The sequence below is a fragment of the Haemaphysalis longicornis genome, unplaced genomic scaffold (assembly GCF_048455015.1).
Source record: "Haemaphysalis longicornis isolate Haplotype H1 unplaced genomic scaffold, Haemaphysalis longicornis Haplotype H1 scaffold_3, whole genome shotgun sequence".
Classification (NCBI taxonomy): Eukaryota; Metazoa; Arthropoda; class Arachnida; order Ixodida; family Ixodidae; genus Haemaphysalis; species Haemaphysalis longicornis.
The window spans coordinates 15,408,881-15,428,354 of record NW_027526335.1 but is presented as its reverse complement, the minus strand read 5'-3'; the positions used below and the strand labels follow the sequence as shown (position 1 = coordinate 15,428,354).

The window sequence follows — 19,474 nt, the reverse complement described above, 5'->3', positions numbered from 1 at the left end:
CGCTTTCAAACTGCCGCCCTGCCGCCGTGAAAAGCGCGGCTCCCCAATGGAGCACCCCCACTGCCGCGCGCGTCGCGCATCATTTTTCGAGCGAGGTAGAATCTGACGCTGGGGTGAAATCGTCGACGCAGGCGTAAAAATAACGCACGCGCAACGCCAACGCGCACGAATTGCATGCGGTTCACGCTTGAGTTCGTGTTCATGCGTCGCGTCGGCGATGAGCGCGCGTTCTTTTGACGCCCGTGTCGACGATTTCGTCCGTGTGGCAGATTCTACCTCGCTCGGAAAATGATGCGCGGCAGTGGGAGGAGCGTGCCGACTTGCGCCAATGGGGAGGCGCGCTCTTCACGACGGCAGTTTGAAAGCGCGCGCAGCAGCTGGCTGGGCCACCTCCGCGGCGGATATTTGGCGCGGATGATATTTTATAGTTCAGTTTTCTCCAACACTGTCAGCTCCTTTTTACCGCATGAGCAATTTAGTTTACATCGTGAGCTGCATTTTAACAAAAGGTTAGAAGCGGTCGCTGAAGCTATCTGCACCTCTTCACAACAAGGGCCGGCGCCATGTTGCCGCCGCCTGCCGCATGCGCGGCGCATTTCCATTTTTTTCTCGTTTTCTGATGATACGAATTTTCGGGTGATACGAATTTTTTTGCCGCCCCTTGAGATTCGTATGACCGAGATTCCACTGTATCTGGCGGGTATTATGTCAAGCTGTCGGCACTGTCAACTGTAGTGGTACACTTGAACTTGAACCAATTGAACTAATCAGTGGACGAGCGAAGGGTAATGAGTTTTAGGGGCAAAGCCCCTTAGGGGCTCGGGCTGCTGGCATCAATGTCAGCATCTTATGTAGTCACGGTATTAATAAAACGCCAGGACACTAGTTTCCCAACACCTCGGGCTACAATGTAGCGCGTACTAAAAGTGTATAATGGATAAATCCAGTTCGAAATAAACTAACATGATTTAAAGATTTGTGTAATGCTTCCTGTCTGCTTCAGCAATCGTCAAGTGCTAGCAGAGATTATTTGTAGAGGGGCTTTAATTGGTGTTACGCTCAAGTACTCACTGGCTCTTGATGCTAGGCCTGATTGGGGGTGGTCGGTTGAAGCAAGAAAAGGCATACTTACCTGGTGCTGAGACCTCGCTTACCACCAAGGGCCTGATATGTGGGTTATAATAAATTCTCTATACCCCCCCTCCAGGGTAGGCACTGCACTGCGCTCGCGTTGACCCCTGCCACTACCCTACACTGTGGAAGATGGGGCATGAAAATTGCTTAAATCCGGTTAATGGAAGAGACGGCGCTACCGCCTTAGCAAGCGCGCAATTGCTCCTCCCACCAGCACTTCTCCGGCACCCAATCAGCGCGTGCCATGTGGCAAGAGACAGAGACTTACAGCCTCTGCATGCTTCGCCCCTCCTTTAGGTTTCACGTTAGTAAAGATGGTTTTGGATTTTTCATTATAAACCAGTATGAACTCAAACGCTTTGTCGTTCTTCTAGCCAGGGGTCAGCAAGCTGATACGGCGGAGGGCCGGACGGCAAGTCGAATAGATGGGGAGGGTGGGAAGGGGGGGGGGCTTTGTAGTCAAATAGAAAAAAAATTTAACAATAATATTTAATCAGACTGGAAGTAAAAGTTGCACTGTGCTATTGAAACAAAAAACTAAATGAAGAAGGGACACGTCAAAAAGGTAGGCGAAGCACAAGCTGTCTTCTGGGTGACCCTTTCTTGTTGAGTACCCTGTTTCAACTGTGCAGTGCAGCTTTGCTCCAGCTAGTGGTCCTTCCTTTTCCCTCCCACAGCTTGTTGTGTGGTCTGACCAAGCTAGTCACACCTTTTAAGGGTCCAATTTTTTTTTTAAATACTTTATCAGATGATCAAATTATTTTATTGTGGATTTGGAATATACAAAATGTGTAAAGTTGGGAATAAATCAGAAAAACAAAAAACAGGAACAGTATTTTGGTGTCAGCGTCACTCAGAACTGCAAAATGTTCAATAGTACAGTAGAATCTCGATGATACGATTCTGGGTGATACGAATTTCGGGATGATACGAATTTCTGAAAAGTCCCGGCAAAATTGCATTGTTTGCAATGGGAAAAATTTCGGCTGTTACGAACGGACCTGCGCGGCCCGGCGGATGATACGAACGAGCCGGCGAGGCGCCCGACTGCCGAACAAGCAAGTGACGTCTCTCTCTCCCCATTTGTCACTCTTCTTTCTCCAGAAACGGCCGGGCTGTTGTTTTCTGCTCGTGAAAACGCGCCCCGCATGCCCCATGCGCGCCGCGAAACCTCTCGCAAGCTGCGCATGCCGCGGCCGGCAGCGGCAACATGGCGGCGGCTTCGGCTGCGAAGTGGCACGGCCGCTCGAGCGACCGCTTCTAGCCGCTCTTTAAAATTCCGCTCAAGGCAGACACGAAGTTGCTTGTGCAGTAAAGGAGTTGATAACGTTGGCGAAAACGGTACTATAAAACATCATCCGCGCCGCTTGTGAAAGCGCCCATAAAATATCTGCCGGAGTGCTAAGCCTAAACATCTCGGGCGGAGCCAGCCGGCTGTCTCTAGCATTTCGCAAGTCGTCAGCGTCATTTTCTGACCGAGGTAGGAGATACCGCGGTCGCGAAATCGTCAATGCGGCTGTGAAAATACAGCGCGCGCAAAGCCGAGGCGTGCGAATCGCGTGCAAAAACGCACCATGCGGTTCACGCTTGACTGTTGCAGCGTGTAGCGAGCTTGGACACCGTGAGTGAGGAGACAAGCGCAAAGCTAGGCGAAGCGTTACGCGCTCCAGAAAGGACTGCTTTGTGACAGGGGGGTTTAAAAGAAACAGAAAAAATCACGGATTTGTTCACGCGAAAGTAAGAAAAGAAATAAACGAAAACTTTCTTCAGCGCTCAATTTTTTGGTCTGTGTTGGTTCATACGAATTTCGAATGATACGAATATTTTTCGCGATCCCGCGAGATTCGTATCATCGAGATTCTACTGTATTTAAGAGTGTGGTATTCCTTGAAAGACGGGTCTACGCGCAGTGCCTTATCGCTGTCTGCACACATAAAACATGTCTGTGCTCCTCTTGGAACGACGAGTTGTGTTGGTACACACATGACATCTCCTTTGCGTGCAGCTGCCTAGGGCGGAGTTCTGAGGCACCCTCTCTGAGAAGTGGTGCGGCGTCACTTGCAGGGAGTTGTCTGTGGTTCGTCTTCTGCGCCTTGGTTGTAGGATCTGGGTCTTGTGCTGTTCCAATATTTGGGTTGCGACTCTCTTCTAAACACAGCAAGCTTCGCTGCTGGGCCAGTTTTCTCACGATAGAGAATAAATGCGTTCAGTAGTGACATGTCAAGCAGGTGAAAACAGAACTTCTTGCTCCAGTTCAGAGTTTTCCTGGTGCCTTCACTGAAGCTCAGCTGCACGTCTACTCTGTCAACGACTCCCGTTTTCTTCGTGTATTCAAGTACACACGCAGGCTTTTTCTTTTTTTCTCCTGTCTCTCTGTCCACCTTATCGCGATCTTGCATCTGGGGTTCAGGCATTGATGTCAACATAGTGACTCCGCGCTTGTCGCACCGTTTCAGGCAAGCAGAATGTTTGTGTGGAAGCATTCTATTTCACCCTTCTTCATCATTTTTTTGAAAAAGTGCAGGCCCTTCCTGTTGATTCACACAGTTCCGCATGTATTTGTTCTGTTGCTCTGCAGAAATTCAAAGAGCGCTGTGCTTGTGTACCAATTGTCCACAAACAGAGAGTGTCCTTTTCCAAGAAAGTTTGCCAGGAGGTGAGCAACAACAGAGCCTGCATAACCAAGCACCTTCCTTTTGGCCAGGCTAAATGTAGCTCCTGTATCAACTACAAACCTCGGTACATAGTCGGTTTTCACGTCCCACGTCATGAACATGTTCGTTCCAAACCGGTGTCTTTTGGATCGTATGTTCTGCCGGAATGAAAGGCGGCCCTTCCAAGGCATCAGAAATTCATTTATACGTAAATCTTGGTGTGGAAGGAAAAGGTTTGAAATTTTTTTCTGAGTGGCCTCCATGGCCGGTCTGATGGCCCTTCGGCGATCGAATTGCTCCGCAGCAGAAGAACACTGCGATTCACAGGAAAAATCTCCCGAAAAAACGGGCTCACCAGCATCAGGTCTATTGAACAATATTCTCAGAGGGTGTTCTTCCGCACCAGGCCCATAAGCAGCACTATTGCCCAGAAGCAGTGAAGCTGCGGCAGGTCCACGACCACCCAGACTCTGAGCCACAATGTGCCGCAGTGACACGCCCCGGCTTTTTCACTGCCGTACTTGCTGTCTTTATGACGATGAGCGACAAAAGTCTTCATCGAAAAACAGTTTGAAATAATCCACTTTGCTTGCTTCTGGCGGGAGCAGAGAGGCCGCAACCTGCCCTGATTGCGGGTTGTCAAAGGTGAAATAAGATTGTGAAAAATCACCTGTGCCCCACTGGGCGTCGTCACGTCGTGCTCGCTTTCAGGATGTTGCGGCTGCGCTGAGGTCGGAGGTCGAACTGGCTGAATGCATTGTGTCCGAAGATGAGCTGTCCTCTTCCATAGAAAAACTGTCTTCCGATTCAGACTCGGTGAATGGAGCAAAATTAGAGTCGTAAGAGTCATCGCTGTCAGTGTTAAGAGAACGGGCAGTTCGTTCAGCGATATCGCCGCTTTGCTGTGCCTCTGAGGAACTTGAAGGAAAGTCAGTAGACAAGGAGAGCAAGAATACCTCGTGAGCATCTGTGATAAACAAGCTAAGTGCAGCGCCAATATAGATAGAAATCAACTTCCGCCACACTTGCGAGGGAGTGCCAATCAAGATAAAAATCAAGCTTCACGTGCCTCTGTTGGGATCACGTGGCGAAACTGGAACCACAAGAGGGCGTTGACACAGACCGCACAACACTCTGAAGCTAGAGAGTCCTGTTTATCTCTTCAAGAAGGTCGCACAACCAGATTTCAAAAGCTTCTTGTACGTGATGATGATGATGATTCCTATTGGTTTCCCCTTTGAAGCGGGGTGATGACATGTCATCTTACCAAAAAGGACTAATATAAGCATATTTTACACTCTTGGTTTAATACTAGCGCTGCTTAGGGCGGGCACTAAAGCTTATTAGGCCCGAAATACTTTCTTTTCCCTGTTACAGGTGGTCCCAGGAGGTGGCAGCGCTTCCTAGTGAGCATGCATCGTCATTATGGCGTGAAATTTCAAACGGAGGGTCAGAACCTACTTGTACGGCAAAGACCTTGCAGGATGGAAAAACGCCACCGTACATATACAGCACAAACCCTCAAAGGATTAAGAAAACTGCTTACAACGTATGCTGCTGCAGCTACTAGAATGCCCACTATAAGTGCAGTACCAAAATCTGCACGAACCCAAGCCACATGCACAACATACCTTTCAAGCATTCATTATTTAGTGTCACTGAAGCGCACACAATTTATCAACTTTTAAACTCGGGCAGTATTTATTTTGAATCTGGTTTCGTTTTTTCTTTTTTCCTTTCACATCAGCTACTGCTGCTGCACAATTTTTCGAAAAGGCAGGCAGCAGTCTTATTTTCAACTTTCTTTGTTTCCTTCGTTTTGAGGGAGAGCGCTTGTCGTGTGTAACCAGTGCTGCTCATGCATGTGCGAGAGTCGTTTTGCTAGTGTTGCCTTTAAGAGAGACTGCGTCTGCCCCTTCCCCCCTGCAGATCTGCGAGCGGAGCTTTGTGTCGGTGCTGGGCCTGTCGTCGCACCTGCGCATCCACACGGGCGAGCGGCCCTTTGCGTGCCAGGAGTGCGGGGCGGCCTTCTGCCAGGCCTCCACGCTGCGCGAGCACACGGTGCTCAAGCACAGCCGGGCCTTCCGCGAGACCTGCCCGCTCTGCGGCCGCGGCTGCGTCACCAAGACCAAGCTGCGCAAGCACCTGCAGGCCGCCCACAAGGCCACCCTGGTCTGCGCACAGCCCGCTGCCCCCCGCCGCTCCCCCGGGTGGGTGTGCAGACAGCGGCGTGTCTTTGGAGCGCTTCTCGGAGGGTGGTGCTTCTTTCGAGTCGACATCATCGGGCTGTTCTTTGCACACACACTGTGGTGGAGGCTTCACTGGGTCTGCCCATCACAAGAGATGGACCGAGCGGGTTTGAGCCTCCTAGGCCTACTCATAATGCAGGAAATGTTTGTGCAATCTCAGCAGTGTGGTGCCCCATTAGCCTTCTCTCATGCTTTTTTGGCAAACCAAAGCCTGTTTGTAAGCAGCCGTCCCTTTAGGTGGGCCTCCAGCCAATGACCAGCAGCACAGTAGAAACTTTCATATCTGGGGTTGGGTTTTAATTACTGCCATGCTTGGGATTAACTGTCGAGGGACTCCAGTAAGGTCGCAGCTAAGGCCACTGAGCCCTGTGTAGCCCGGGGAGTCCATACGCCCTGGGGGATCATCTACGATTGATGCAGAGAGGGTTGAAAGGGTGAGCTCTGCTTCTCGTTCCTCCTCCCAGTGGTGCGTCGACCTCACCGGCCAGAGCTGGGCAGCTGGCCACCCCCAGCCAGGTGGACAGCACCCCCACGACCTACTTGCTGCCCGATCTGTCGGGGACCCAGGAGTACGGGGGAGAGGAAGGGGGCGAGATGGTGGGGCTGCCGGCGGATGCGCAGCTGGTGGAGGGCAGCGTGCCCCAGGTGCTGGCGGTGACCTCGCCGGACGGGGGCCCTAACCTGGCCGTGGCCGTGGACAGCATCATCAACCTCATGGTGTGCGACACCCTCATCGAGACCAGCTGCATCGAGCTCGCCAGCGAAGAGGTGGCCACGGGGCAGTAAGGGGCAGCCGTCCGACCAGACCAGCAGACCAGGGGCCGAATTTTCTACAACAAGAGGCCGTCGTTTTGAAACGACGCAGTAGCGCCATGTGTTCTCGAGCGGGGGCGCCACTTTGAGGCGTGGAAGAGGTACAGGAATCGCCGGGAAGTGCACTCGCATAAGGGCGCAAAGCGCCCCCCGTTGTTTTGCGTGACGCTTTGCACTCTTGTGCAAGTGCACTTCCCGGGGATTGCTGTCCCTCTTCCACGCCTCAAAGTGGCACCCCCGCTCGAGAACACATGCATTTGCATGGCGCTACCGCGTCGTTTCAAAATGACAGCCTCTCGTTTTAGAGAATTCAGCCCCTGGACACCACTTGCGAGGGTTTCTTCTGCACACTCGCTGCTGTTGCGTACGAATATGTTGTATAGGCAGGAAGACAAGTTGACTAGTTTTTACATAAGGAATAAAAGTGCCATTTTATTTCGTAAGCCGGGATGTCTCATATTCATATGCTGAAAAAAAGAAAGCAGAGGTACATCTTTGTTTGCTTTGCACACAACCTTGCCTTGCAATGATTGCTGACAATGTGGCTTCCCAGAAGGGCCATTCAAGGGCGTCCAGTACAATTACAGGATGAGGTGCGAATGGTTTATTGGCTCATGGCTGGATGCTTAAATTCTTCACTATTGATGTTGTGCAAAGCACCTAGTAATGCGGAGAAAAAAATGCACAAAAACTGAAAGGACATGCCACATAGACTTGGTGCTCTTTGGATTCAAACATCCTTGCACCTCTAAAACAGATGCGTACATGCATAAGAAAATATGCATATAAATATTATGTTAACAAAAACGTGGAGGCCACACAGAAGCTCCTCTGTGTACTAATGGAAGTTGTATCAATATGCCTGAAGAGATTTCCCCCCATTGATTTTTTGGCAAGAAGAAACACAAGTGCGTAATTAGGGTTTGGTGTTTTGCTTTTGCTGATGACAGGACATTTCTCATATGCATAATAACATAGCTGAAACAAATCAAAAAGGTTGTAAATGAATATCAGGAAGACTCGGTGTTCGGCATTAACCATCTCATCTGAAAACTACCGGCTACAGTGAAGTCGGTGACTATTTCATGGCACAGTCTGCAATAATTGTGAGCTATGCTGGAATGTCTGTGGTGATTGTTTTTTCTGTAGAATTGCTATCGCTGCAGACATTTATTTGTGTTGTCGCAGTATTCAAATCAACGTGAAGACAGAGGCACCTGGGCGAGAAATTAATGACCAGTGAAGGCGACACTCAGGCGGTGATCCTACCCAAAGGTGGGAATTTTTACCCAAGGTTGGTATGGTGCATTGTAAAAGGGAGGCCTGCAGAGACCCGGCTCAGTCATCGCTCTCATTCTCCCTGATCCACAGCCGCGAGATGAAGGAGATAATTTTCGAGAGGCAGTCGTCGTTTATGTCCTTGACGTCCACCACGCTGTCCTGCATTCTTTCCCGCAAGATCTTCTCGTCGCTCATCACGTACACACTGGGGACACTGACCTCGCACTTGACCTTGACCTCCTCGTCTTGCTCAAAGAGTTCCTCCTCTGCCGCGAAGTGGAGGCTCCGAGAGACCGTCTGAAAACCGTCGTCATGTTGCACAGTCCTGAGATCACTTTGAAGCTTGAAATCGGTCACCAAGGCACCGTTGATGAACCACCGGAGTACGGGCGCTGGCTTGGACTTCCCCGACGTGCAGTTGAGGTGGACTGTTTCGCCAGCTCTGTACCGCTTTCGGGCCCCCTGGATGTGGGGGCCATGCATCGGGAGAGCTGCGGGGGAGACCACATTGACGGGGGGAGGACACTGCCAGACACTCGCAATAGGCTGTTGGTTCAGGGTAGCCAACGTCAGAATGTTAAAGGCTTGAACGTTACGGGTAATAATGGCGACACTCATAGGTGCTCTGCTAAAGGTGCTAGTGACAGCAAAGAAGCCAAGGGTAGCCAATTGCCTTGAGGGCATCCTAGAATAAAAAGTGTGGCCTTGTAAGCTGAGAGTGAATGCTTCTGCCTGCCTGCTGCTTCCTCCTCAAAAGAAAAATGTTCATGTATCATATACACACTCAAAAGAGGCCATGCAGACAAAATACAAGTTTGTTTTATTCGAAAGGTGTCGTGTTTTATAGTGCCCCCAGCGCTTGCATGGCAGCAAATAATGCAGTATTCACTGAGAAATTAATCCGTTCAGATTAAAATTTTGATTCTCCTGCCGAATCGTGTGTTTTCGAGACGTCTGCAATGGAGTCAAAACGGCCTGTATTCAAACGAATTTCCACTGCGTCATTCAGCTCTGCAGCCTTGCTTACCGTCAAACCTCCCATATGGTGCTAGCGTACTCATTCACGGAACGTTGTCCGCCGTTGCTTTGTTTTTGACCGTATTTACACCTGGCTTGTTTTTGTAACGGCAGAAAGTAATCATTTCGTGAAGCATGGAGTATGCTTGACAAACAGGGTCACGTAAGGCAACGTCGCTTACGCCAATCAGCCAGTGTCATGTAAGACAACTCCAAAGCAGTGGACTGCTGTGCAGCTAAAACAAAAGCTCGCCCAATACCAACAGCAGCCGCATCGGTACTTCTATGTTTACGTGTATTTTCGTAACTTCCATTGTTTACCGCACCATTCTTACCGCTGTAAAATGAATATGAGTTACATTTAGGTGCAAGTAGCCTGTTCAGAGCGCTTATAAGACCTGCCTAATTTGTGTTTGCTTTAGCCAGCCTTAGCCAATCACACAGCTGGGCATATGACATCATAGGTTCTGTTGCGGAAAATAAGCTAGTGGGTTGCATGGCCATTCCTTTTCTTTCTTCATTATATAGCTTATTTGAGCAAAGTGTGCGTTAAAAGTGATGTCAGTATGATTCTAACGAGGCAACCTTTTGAATGAACCAAACATGTTTTGTCTGCATGACCCTATTAAGGCAAGGGGCCTCAGTAGCCATTTGAGGACTGAACCAATCTGCTTTTTAGCTCAGCATGTTGGTGAAACGAAACCGACCTGCTAGCGAAACACTGACAGTATTTCAGGCTGAGCAGAATTGCTTTGATCTGTCTGCACCGTGAGTGACCATGCCTGCCCTGTTTTCGTTCCTGGGCATCCACCTCAGCCACTGGACCCAGACACTTGACACAGGCTTGTGGATCTACCAACATGTTTTCGCTTTTCACTTGCTGCAGCTTCAACGCTTGTGATCTAGAACGTGACCCGTTGCCAGGGGTCGGCTTACCTATGACGCTTATCTGCTTGACCCCAATGACTGTTTGGAATGATGGTGCCTCAGCTGAGATTTCACAGTTGTAGAGGCCCGAACTCTGGAGGGTTAGGTTCTGTAGGTAGACTGTCGCACCAATGGACTCGGATACCTGCAAGGTAATAAATGATGAGTAGGAAAAGCCATGGTCAGGACCGGTGCACCGGCGTGTGCTGGGCAAGCCACAATGTTATTTTCCCATCCCTGGTTCAAAACAACCCCTGCAACTTGCTGCCTGGTTATTGCATATGTAGTCACGTCTTTGAGAGAACCTTGAAAGAAAACTCGCTCGGAAGAGACATGGAAACGAGGACGTTAGATGTTCAGTACCACACTTGAGGATAAAAAAAATCTTGTGAATTTGAGAACGAACTAGAGTGTCACGGCGCATACCTATCATTTTTTTTATTTGTTTAAGTGGAGACTGCGTCAAGCTTGGCATGCGTCTTATTATGCCATTGCAATCTTTCAGTTGAAGTGAAAAAGAACACCGTGAGCATGAGCTGCTAACTTAAGGAATGATATGCTGTGCTACCCAACCTCTTTGTCGGTATGTCCATGCACGGGTAATACCTTTAGCAGAGATTTGAAAAGTAAAACTCGTCAGTAATCATACTTATGTTGCTCGGGTTCCAAAGCAGGAATCGGCCATCAGGCTACAACTCGTTCTCCTCCCCCTACTTTTTTTTTTTTTATGTGAAGGCATTGTTGACACTAGGTAAGAAATCCAGCATAGTAACCGAATTGGCAGGCAAAATGGCTGACACCGCAAAGCAAATAAAAGTAACTGAGTTGAAAGAATAAATGGGTAAATTTGGGTCTGGATGGTAATGGAACCAAGGTTCTCCAAAATGCGAGGGGAGCGCTCATCCCGAAAACCACTTTCTTTTTAACAGCCAAGCTGTTTAAGCCTGAGCTTGGTCTTCTGGCAGTTAAAAAAAAAAAACCGGCGTGAGGCATGACCTTCGCCCAGCCCCGTAAGTGGAGCCAAGTCTCGCCGACGCCTAGCTATGAAGTCATCGCTTGTGCCGGCACCGCTCGACCTTCGACAGCACTCTGCCCAGCGTTCGTGGCATATCTCGCGTGCTCTTCACCTCGCCAGTTCACGTGCGTTCGCGCTTGAAGTGGGAAGCACAGACTCTAAGTGCGCGCTACAGACGCCGAGTTCATGAAGCTGATTGCTGGCGGGTTCTAGCGCGCGCGGTCCACTTTAGGAGAGATGTGAAAGCCTGCATACAAAGCATTTCGGGCTTACAGCCGGGCCTCTTTCGAAGGGAGAGGGGCCGCCGGCTCTGCTGTTTCTCCAGCCTTGCACCCATAGTGCAAGATACGCCAATTTTTTTCTTTCAGAGTACCTTCCACGTGCACTGTCTGGTGTCTCTAGATGACCAAAGGAGGATCTAGTAAGTGCTTTAGGGCAATTGAAAATAGTTTTGGAGACGCGCTGAGGCTTACATGAGTAATTTCAACATGCTAGTGACAAGACTGGCAATTAGGGGATAGCAATTTCTTTTTTTTTTTTTTTGGGTGGGGGGGGGGGGGGGGTCTACGCGCCGTTGCTACAAATGGGCTATGAAGCATGGTGTAGTGAAGGGCTCCAGACTAATTTCGACTACCTGCAGGGATCTGACTGATTCTGATGAAAGTATGTGCCCACTAAATCTCTTTGCTTGGCAATGCAACATTATGTGGCACCATTATGTGGCATCCACTGGGACTATGGCGCTTCCCCGACGAATGGCAGCTGGGCAGCACAAACGTGCGCACGTGAAGGCTTCAGTTTACGTCACTTTGAGCTCTAACAGTTGTCATCTATCTGTAACCGCTGCTTTTACATAAAACATTTGATGTTGCCTGGCGCGTTGTAAAGCTCCAACATAAGCCTGCATATAGGCCTAGCATGGGTGATTGGCAGTCTTCCTGAAGCAGGTGCAGTGAAAAAGGGAAGAGGATGGTGACATGTTTGGCTAATAATGCTTTCGCATTCAAATGTTCACAGGTGTCCCCGCAATTTTTTTACATTCGGTGCTTGAAAGAAAGTTTAAATGCCACTTTTTGAGGAAGATGAATACTCGCCCTCGCCATGAGTCGAAATTTAAGCAAGCACACATGCGTTCAAAGGAGGCGTCCACTCACTCGACTGTGCCCGTGTACACACTGAGCACATGTGCTTTCCACTTACACTTGCAGGGTGTGGGTGAACATCGCTGCCATAGCTAATTTGCTGCTATAGAAAAGACAGATTGGTAGATTTTGTGTGAAAGTTTCTGTAAACGTCCGGGATGTGGGGGATTAATGCATCATGGCTGGAAACCAGACGCGGAAAAAATCCCGGGCCGTCTCCGCTAACGTGTAACCTGGGGATGTGCGAAGCATGCAGTGTATAAGTTTATTCTTGGTGCCGTGGCATTTTTGCCTACGGAGATTAAATCGCTGGGGGGTAGAGGTAGAGGGGGTAGAGGTATAGAGCTTTGCTGTAAAAGTCTCTTGTATTTGAAGCATGAAGCTCTCTAACGCGAGGCGTAAACAGGTGTCCGGTTTCTTTAGTACGCCTTACGAAGCGCGAGGCGTAAACGAGTGTCTCGGTGTTTTTTTTTTTTTTTTTTTTTTTTTACGCGTTACATTCTAGCGCGAGGCGTAAACGAGTTTCCCGTTGTTTTAGTACCACGACTGCATGATACGACGCTTACGACGACTACATGAGACGCCGATATATCCCCAGCCCCTAAAAGTGATCGAGTCATTTGATGCTGTACAGTTCTGGATGTCAAGAAGACGCCAAGAAAGCTGCACCAGGTCGCCATATGGCGCATATAAATATACTTATGCAGGCAGGTGGCCAACGAATCACTATATAGGTGGCGCTAAGAAAAACAATGTTCCAAGGCCTTGCATCTACATACCAACATATGTCACATGGGGGGTTGGCCCAGAACGGATAAGGGATGTGCACGCAATGCTATGAATGTTGCCTTGTCTGCTTGTTTCATCGCTTCCCTGTAGGTTTGCCATTTTTGTGGTTGATGTTAAATGTCCAACTTGTGAAAAAAACTATTTCATACGCAGATTGCTTTATCTTGCCATTTATGTGCGTCCTCGAGATATATATCATAAAAATGCACTCTAGAAAGAGGACTGGATATTTGGTTTTCCACTCCAGCGGCACCAATTGAGCTATCAGCACTCACGTTGACGACGACTCCCGGCACGGGAAACGTGGTGGCGCCGGTGCTGGGCCTGTACCGGTAGAACTCGTATCCGTCCTTGAACCACTTGGCAGCGTACAGGGTGTCCGAGCCTAGGTCGTACTGGCAGTCCAGTTTGGCCCCGCCACCGTACAGCACCGTCGGAGGCGCCTTCACCTTCAGCAGGCGCAGACCGGACGCGCACTGAGGCGCGAGCAGGACTGCGTGCAGCCACAGACACCACACAACATATTCGGGATGTCCTCAAATGGTACAAATGTCCTCACTTTTATTTTCTTCGACGTCCTCAGGATGTCCTCAGTGTGTTTCCCGCCAAATGTGCTCAAAAGGTTATTTGAATGACGTACTCAGTACGTCCTCAAAACACCAAAATATCACCTGCGCGGGTGAATCGCCGCAAGTCTTGTCTTGTACACAAGGGGGTGAAATTAAAACAATGCATTCAGGGCATTAACTTTCTGAAAATAGAGCCCGCAATCAACTTCGTGAAGGGCTCGTACTCGGTTGAAGATTCAATGCAAAGTGACTTTAATTGTGATTTCCAAGCACCAATTTCGTTGGATTATGAAACTAATTCTGTTGGGAAAACAGTTATGACCAATTTAACGGCCTGGACGAAGTTATTTTTCCTTTCTGTATTTCTGAATTGAGTTTCAGCTTCGTTCTTACGTTCGTAAAGAAAGGGGGGGGGGGGGACTTAGCTTGCGTTCCTGCAGGTGCAGAAACGGCTAAGCGTACGATAAAGCATAAAAGTATGAACCCAGTGCCCTCAGCCAAAGTTTCTCCTGTATCAAACAGAATCACAAGATTGTTATGGTTGCGAGTTTCAGAGGAAAAGATTACCATTGCATATAAATGGCTAGTGAACTTTTATAACGCATATGTCGGACTTGAAATAACTTAAAATTTGCTAATTTGTCGGTTTGAAGGTGATTATAGAAAGCACACGGACTATCTGAAACAAAGATCGGGTTCGTTTGCTGCTTCGAAAAATTCACTTCTGCTTACAGGCTTTGCGAAAGGAAGCGCTGAAGGGGTGGCGAGACAGACACAGGAAACGTACACGGAGTAAAACCTGGATGTAACGGACCTCTATGTAAAGAATTCCTGGGCTTAACGAAGTTTTTCAATTCCCCACTGCCAACCCCATTGAAGTTCATGTGTTTGCGTCCTCAATGTAACGAAGGCATTGCGACGGTTAACCTCGGTGTAACGAATTCGCTACGCTAATGATCCATTGTTTTCTGCAATTTTTCTGACAATTTGGGTGGAGAAATTCACTAGTTTAGCGAATTTCGCACGCACGTACCGCAAATTACCGTGCGTTTCCAGTGTTAATGCGATGTCGGTTACGTGCTAGGCCTGCCTGTTGGCATGTAGTCCCGAGTCTCCACTGCTATCTGTAGTGTCGGTTCGTCGGTGATGAGTTCTGCTGCCAGAAAACTAAAAGTGTTGGACAAGCTGAAAATTTTCAATGCCCTCAAGAAAGAAGAATGTCGCCGCCCGGACACCCTCTCAACAATTTTGAGAACGGCAGAGAGCACCAAGCTCGCGAAAAGGCGCCGTTTCAGCATAGTTTGGTCCTTGAAACGGGTTGAGGCACCGAAAAAGTGTCAAAAGGCAAAAATTATACTTTGTTACGTTTGTTAATAGTTCCGTTTGTTGATACGGGAGTAAGTGACCTTGCTTGGTTGGAGTGCCGTGCAGTAAGTTCGTGGGAAAGCAGGCAGGCGCAAATCACGCCGTTTGTCACTGTGAAATAAATCCTTCAAGGGTACGTTCGCCATTACTGATGTCTGGCAGTTTGGTTTCATTTCTGCGCCATTCACGCGAGCCTAAACTCGAAACCTGCATGCAACGAAAAATTCAGGATTTTTGTCAACTTCGTTATATCAGGTTTAACTGTATTGAAGTAAAGACAACGTCCTTTGTGCGTGTGATCGTGCGCGTGTGCGTGCGTGCGTGTGTTATACGAACTAGGTGGACTTCAAGCTTTACAAAAGAAAGGGGCACAAGTTAGAGCTTCCGGATATTTCCAGGTAATTTTGAGCAGTCCTGGTGAATATTGCGATGACGTGTATGCTCAGTGCGATCGCGTGTCGATGGAGGGTGTAAATGCAGCTAAGGTAACTGCGCGGTTTCAATTGAAGCGTGTAGTGGGTGCACAGGGAGTCAATCAGCACACCATAGAACGTTTCCTACGAACGTTCTCTAGCATTGGCCTAACCCCAAACCCCAGCGTCTAATTACTCAACGGGCGATGTTCCATCTGTCTGCATCTGCATTTTTTTATTGGAAATGAATACAATACTATGCGTAAACGTAATTACCCATCCACTTGCATGCTGTAGTAATCTGCTGTGGAAGATAAAAATATTGCAGGCCATGAAACGAAAGTAGCGAGGTTCTTCGTCGGCTTGCCTTGCAACTACCGCTGTTCCAGCATGAATTAGCGTTATAATTGTCCTGTCAACGCTGTAATATAGTTACCATCGCTGGTAACTGCTTTGCTGCCTTCGCCACAGTGCAAGCGTGCTTGCTGTGGAGCACGCTTTAAAGGCAAGTCTCGTGACCGGTTAGGCGGTTACGATCATCGCTTGTGAGCACAGGAAACCCTGCCTGCGCCTCTTTCTGGCGTCGTACAAGAAGGGTAGTCGAACTGGTTGAGCGTGTTGTTAGGCTTGACTAATCTAGGATATATATATTTCTTCTGTACGCGTAACGTGTGGACGATGCCTGGCTTTGTGCGGCGCAAGCTGCAGCTGATAAAACAACGCACCTTTTCCCACACTCCTGTGTACGCATGCGCCGTGCCTAACTATTCGTATAATACATTTCACCTTCACGATTTCAATTCACAGATCCGGATTTAAAATCATGTAATGTTCGGGATGGAGAGGGGGGAGGGGGTTGGCACGATTCCGAGGATGGAATCGTGCACAGACGCCGGCCCGACGCCCTGCCTATTGTCAAGCAGTGATTGTGACGCTGCGGTGCTCAGTTTTTAACCCCGTCTACAGGGGCAGCGGTTCGGCCAAAAAAACCTGCAGAAATTCAGATAGTTGTCTACTAATGAGTAGCATTCTTATGCCGCTTGTCTTGAACGTGAGTTCCTTACAGGCATTTTTTTTAGATTTTCAAAATTTTGTTCAACCAATTATCTCAATTTACGCTAATATAGCGATTACAGGTGGAACTTCTGTCAAACCTGCATTATTGTGAAAATTCATTGGAGGGCGTTATGGGGTTCGCCATTTTCCGTAATTTTTATTTTTTTTTCTTATTTTTTAGTTTTCCAAAATTTTGTTCGACCAATTATCTACATTTACGCTATTATAACGAGTACAGGTGGGACTTTTGCCAAATCTGCGTTATTGTGTGAATGCAGGGCGTTACACGCTTCTGGCTGTGGGCAGGGATTTATACACACGCCCCCAACACCCACCCCCCAACAACCTTCTAGAACGATTTCGACCCCCCCCAAAAAAAGAGAAATATCTGCAACCACGAGCGCCCTGCCCATGGATTTATACACACACCACCAATATTCCACAAACACCCTAGGAGGACTTCGACACCCCACCAAAATCGAAGTTATGGATAAACCCCTGGCTGTGGGGGTACTCGGCAAAGAATGCGACACATTAAAAGGCGATGGTAGGCGGCGCGAAAGAGTGCCGACTCAAGGAGGCAAGCCCTACGCGTAGTCAAAGCCAAAAAGAGAAGACATTTTTAGGGTCTTATGGGCCGAATCTTGACCTTGGTTAAGGGGCGCGCGGTAGTGGATGGTTTCGGATTAATTTTCGCCTTCATCAGAAAAACGGCCGCCGCGGCTGGGATCGGACCGGCGCGCCCTTGGGCTCAGAGCACACCACTTAGCACACCGCGGCGGCTACTACGGTCGCTGATGGACGACTGCGGAATTGCTGCGCCATCGATTTAGAGGCTTCATTCGCGCGCAATGAAGTTTATGCGTGCAGTCACCATTTTCGTCACGATGGCTACATTGAATTTGCTGCCATAGAACGTCCGGAGGGTCTTGACATTCTGGATCAGGCAGTCATGCACACATCGTACATAGACTATGAACGGTGCATATCTAGCCTTGTATCAAGCATCGCTCGAATTCGTTCGATTTCAACATTCTGGCAGCTAAAGTGGCGATTTCTTCGCTGAAACTTAGGCCCCATTCAAGCCCACACCGTTAGCTAACGAACAACGACTGCACAACGACCGAGCGAGCAGAAGTGAAAAATCGTCTTATAATTTTCTCGTAACAATTCTGAACAAAAGTGTGCGTTTTTCTTTGTACTTTTCTTCTTCCTATAAAGTATTCGAACTGAGTATTGAATATGAATGTTCTTCAAAGCAACTGCTTCAAGTCTGAACTGCCTAAGTTATGTTTATGAGGATGCAACACGACTTGAGTTGTATCCCCGATTCAACATATTGCTCCTCCTATCCAGATTAAAGAAAAACGAAAAAAGAAACGTGCGTGTTAAAGACATCTCGGGTACTAATTTTTAACTCTTGGTTGTTGCGGAGTGCATGGGCGAAGCTGGAGTGCGGGTTTCACACTCGAAACACATACTCGAAGACATACATACCTCCTAGAAGGAGTAGCTGCCACAGCGCTCGGTGCAGGCGTGCGAGACGAGCGGTGGTGCCTCTTGGCGACGTCATGGGACCGTGGCTCCCCGAAGGCGCTCTGGATTCGCTGCCGTCGCCGACGCCCCCTCTGTTCGTCCACACCGAGCGCCGGGTGGGCGCATTTAAAACGCGCCCCCGGTTGCGCGATGCGCGCGGAACTCGAAACCGTCTCCGCGACGTCGACACGTGATGCGCTCGTGGCGGGAAAGTGCGGAACCGTTTTTCGCCGCGCGTGACGCGAGCCGAAAAATGTATGGGCTGCACGTGCACGCGCGTCATTGAGAAACACGAGCGCGTTGACTCCGCCGGGGCCCCCTAAAAGAGGAGGAAATCCACACTGCGGCCGCGAACTATTTGCGCCACCCGCTCGGTCGAGAGCTCAATTGCCTCACCCGCGCTTCCACGTGTTCGTGGCGAGTCTGGCGACACACCCCTCCGAACAAGCCCCTTTTTAATCACGGGCACGCACGCAGCGTTCGTGAGGGTGTGGCGCGATAAAGGCTCTTGGCGCTGCTGTGAACGAAGCCGTGGGTTCGATTCCCGGAGGGATTTTTTTTTGGCATGGTGGTAAAAACGACATCGTGGCCGAGCCCAGAAAGGGAGGGGGTGGGATATCAACGTCGCTGAAGTGGAAACTTGGGTGAATTTCACAAGACACTTGTGAACTTCAGATCAGCGCAATCGACGGGGTACCAGACGGAGAAGGACACACGGAAGGAAGACGCTACGGCTGTCCTTGGTCTAATCATTCGCCGCGGTGTCGCTCGAGTCCACGGTGTAAGAGGTGCTCGAGTCTCAAAGCTCACAATGGAGGGGAAAATGTCCTCGGTGCGTTTGAATTTTGCTACCAAATACAGTTGAACCTCGTTATAACGAACACTGAAATAGCGAATTATCGGATATAGCGAACTAAATACAAACTTTGGTTGGTCACGCATTATTCCAATGGCACTTATTCTTTTTAACGAAAGTGAAACCATGAGGGCCGCGCGTGATATCGGATACACCGAAGAAATATTCGACTAGGAGTCTGAGAAACCACTTGAAAAAAAAAAAACCCGTCGTCCGAAACTGCAGAAGTATAAAAAAATTAAGGCCCTTTTGTTCGTGGACACTGTACAAAACTTCATCCTGTTCAGTGCTGTGAGTATAGGTACCAGACGACAATCACATACTTCATCAAATAAATAAGGACGCAGGCCTGTTTTGTCAAGTGAACTCCGTACTCATGTTCCGTACTCATGTTCCGGTTTATTGAGGTTGAAACGCGACGAGGAGAATGGTAAGAGTTACCTTATTTATAGTGGATTCGAAGCCTTAAAAATGCATTTTTTGCATCAAGTATTTTTGCTCAAGCGAGATTTTCAATTTGTTATAGCCGATTTTTACCTCTGCTGTTATAACGAATATTGTTTATAACGAACTATTTTGCCATCCCGATACTACTTCGTTAAAACGAGGTTCGACTGTCACGCACGCACAGACAGGCAGAGAAGGCGTCACAGCCTGC

General features: G+C 48.8%; 2 protein-coding genes across 3 annotated transcripts in view; one reads left to right on the top strand and one right to left on the bottom strand.

The window, feature by feature from the left end:
- LOC144174005 (uncharacterized) overlaps window positions 1-8,144 on the top strand; it is a 40,288-nt gene extending 32,144 nt beyond the window's left edge. The window contains exons 20-22 of one of the 2 annotated variants that reach the window (XM_077702405.1): window positions 5,718-5,998; window positions 6,502-6,819; window positions 8,039-8,144. In XM_077702405.1, coding sequence (XP_077558531.1) covers window positions 5,718-5,998; window positions 6,502-6,819; window positions 8,039-8,093 — 654 coding nt within the window. In that variant the 3' untranslated portion in view covers window positions 8,094-8,144. Of the gene's footprint in view, window positions 1-5,717; window positions 5,999-6,501; window positions 7,294-8,038 lie in introns of those variants that run through there. The other variant, XM_077702406.1, reaches the window with a different exon arrangement.
- LOC144174006 (uncharacterized) lies at window positions 8,138-18,428 on the bottom strand. The gene is made up of 4 exons (XM_077702407.1): window positions 17,922-18,428; window positions 13,297-13,514; window positions 10,085-10,220; window positions 8,138-8,622 (listed from the first exon to the last, which is right to left on the bottom strand). The coding sequence occupies exons 1-4, from the start codon at window positions 18,241-18,243 to the stop codon at window positions 8,189-8,191; spliced, it is 1,110 nt and encodes a 369-aa protein (XP_077558533.1). The 5' UTR covers window positions 18,244-18,428; the 3' UTR covers window positions 8,138-8,188.
- Between the last annotated feature and the right edge of the window lie 1,046 nt (window positions 18,429-19,474).

What these genes read in the sequence shown, in the direction of transcription:
- LOC144174006 (XM_077702407.1), bottom strand. Translation starts at nt 18,243, where the DNA reads ATGACGCGCGTGCACGTGCAGCCCATACATTTTTCGGCTCGCGTCACG. An exon ending in GCAGCTACTCCTTCTAGGAG is followed by an intron (nt 13,515 to 17,921) that starts GTATGTATGTCT and finishes GGCTGCACGCAG; the next exon opens with TCCTGCTCGCGCCTCAGTGC. An exon ending in TGCCGGGAGTCGTCGTCAAC is followed by an intron (nt 10,221 to 13,296) that starts GTGAGTGCTGAT and finishes ATTACCTTGCAG; the next exon opens with GTATCCGAGTCCATTGGTGC.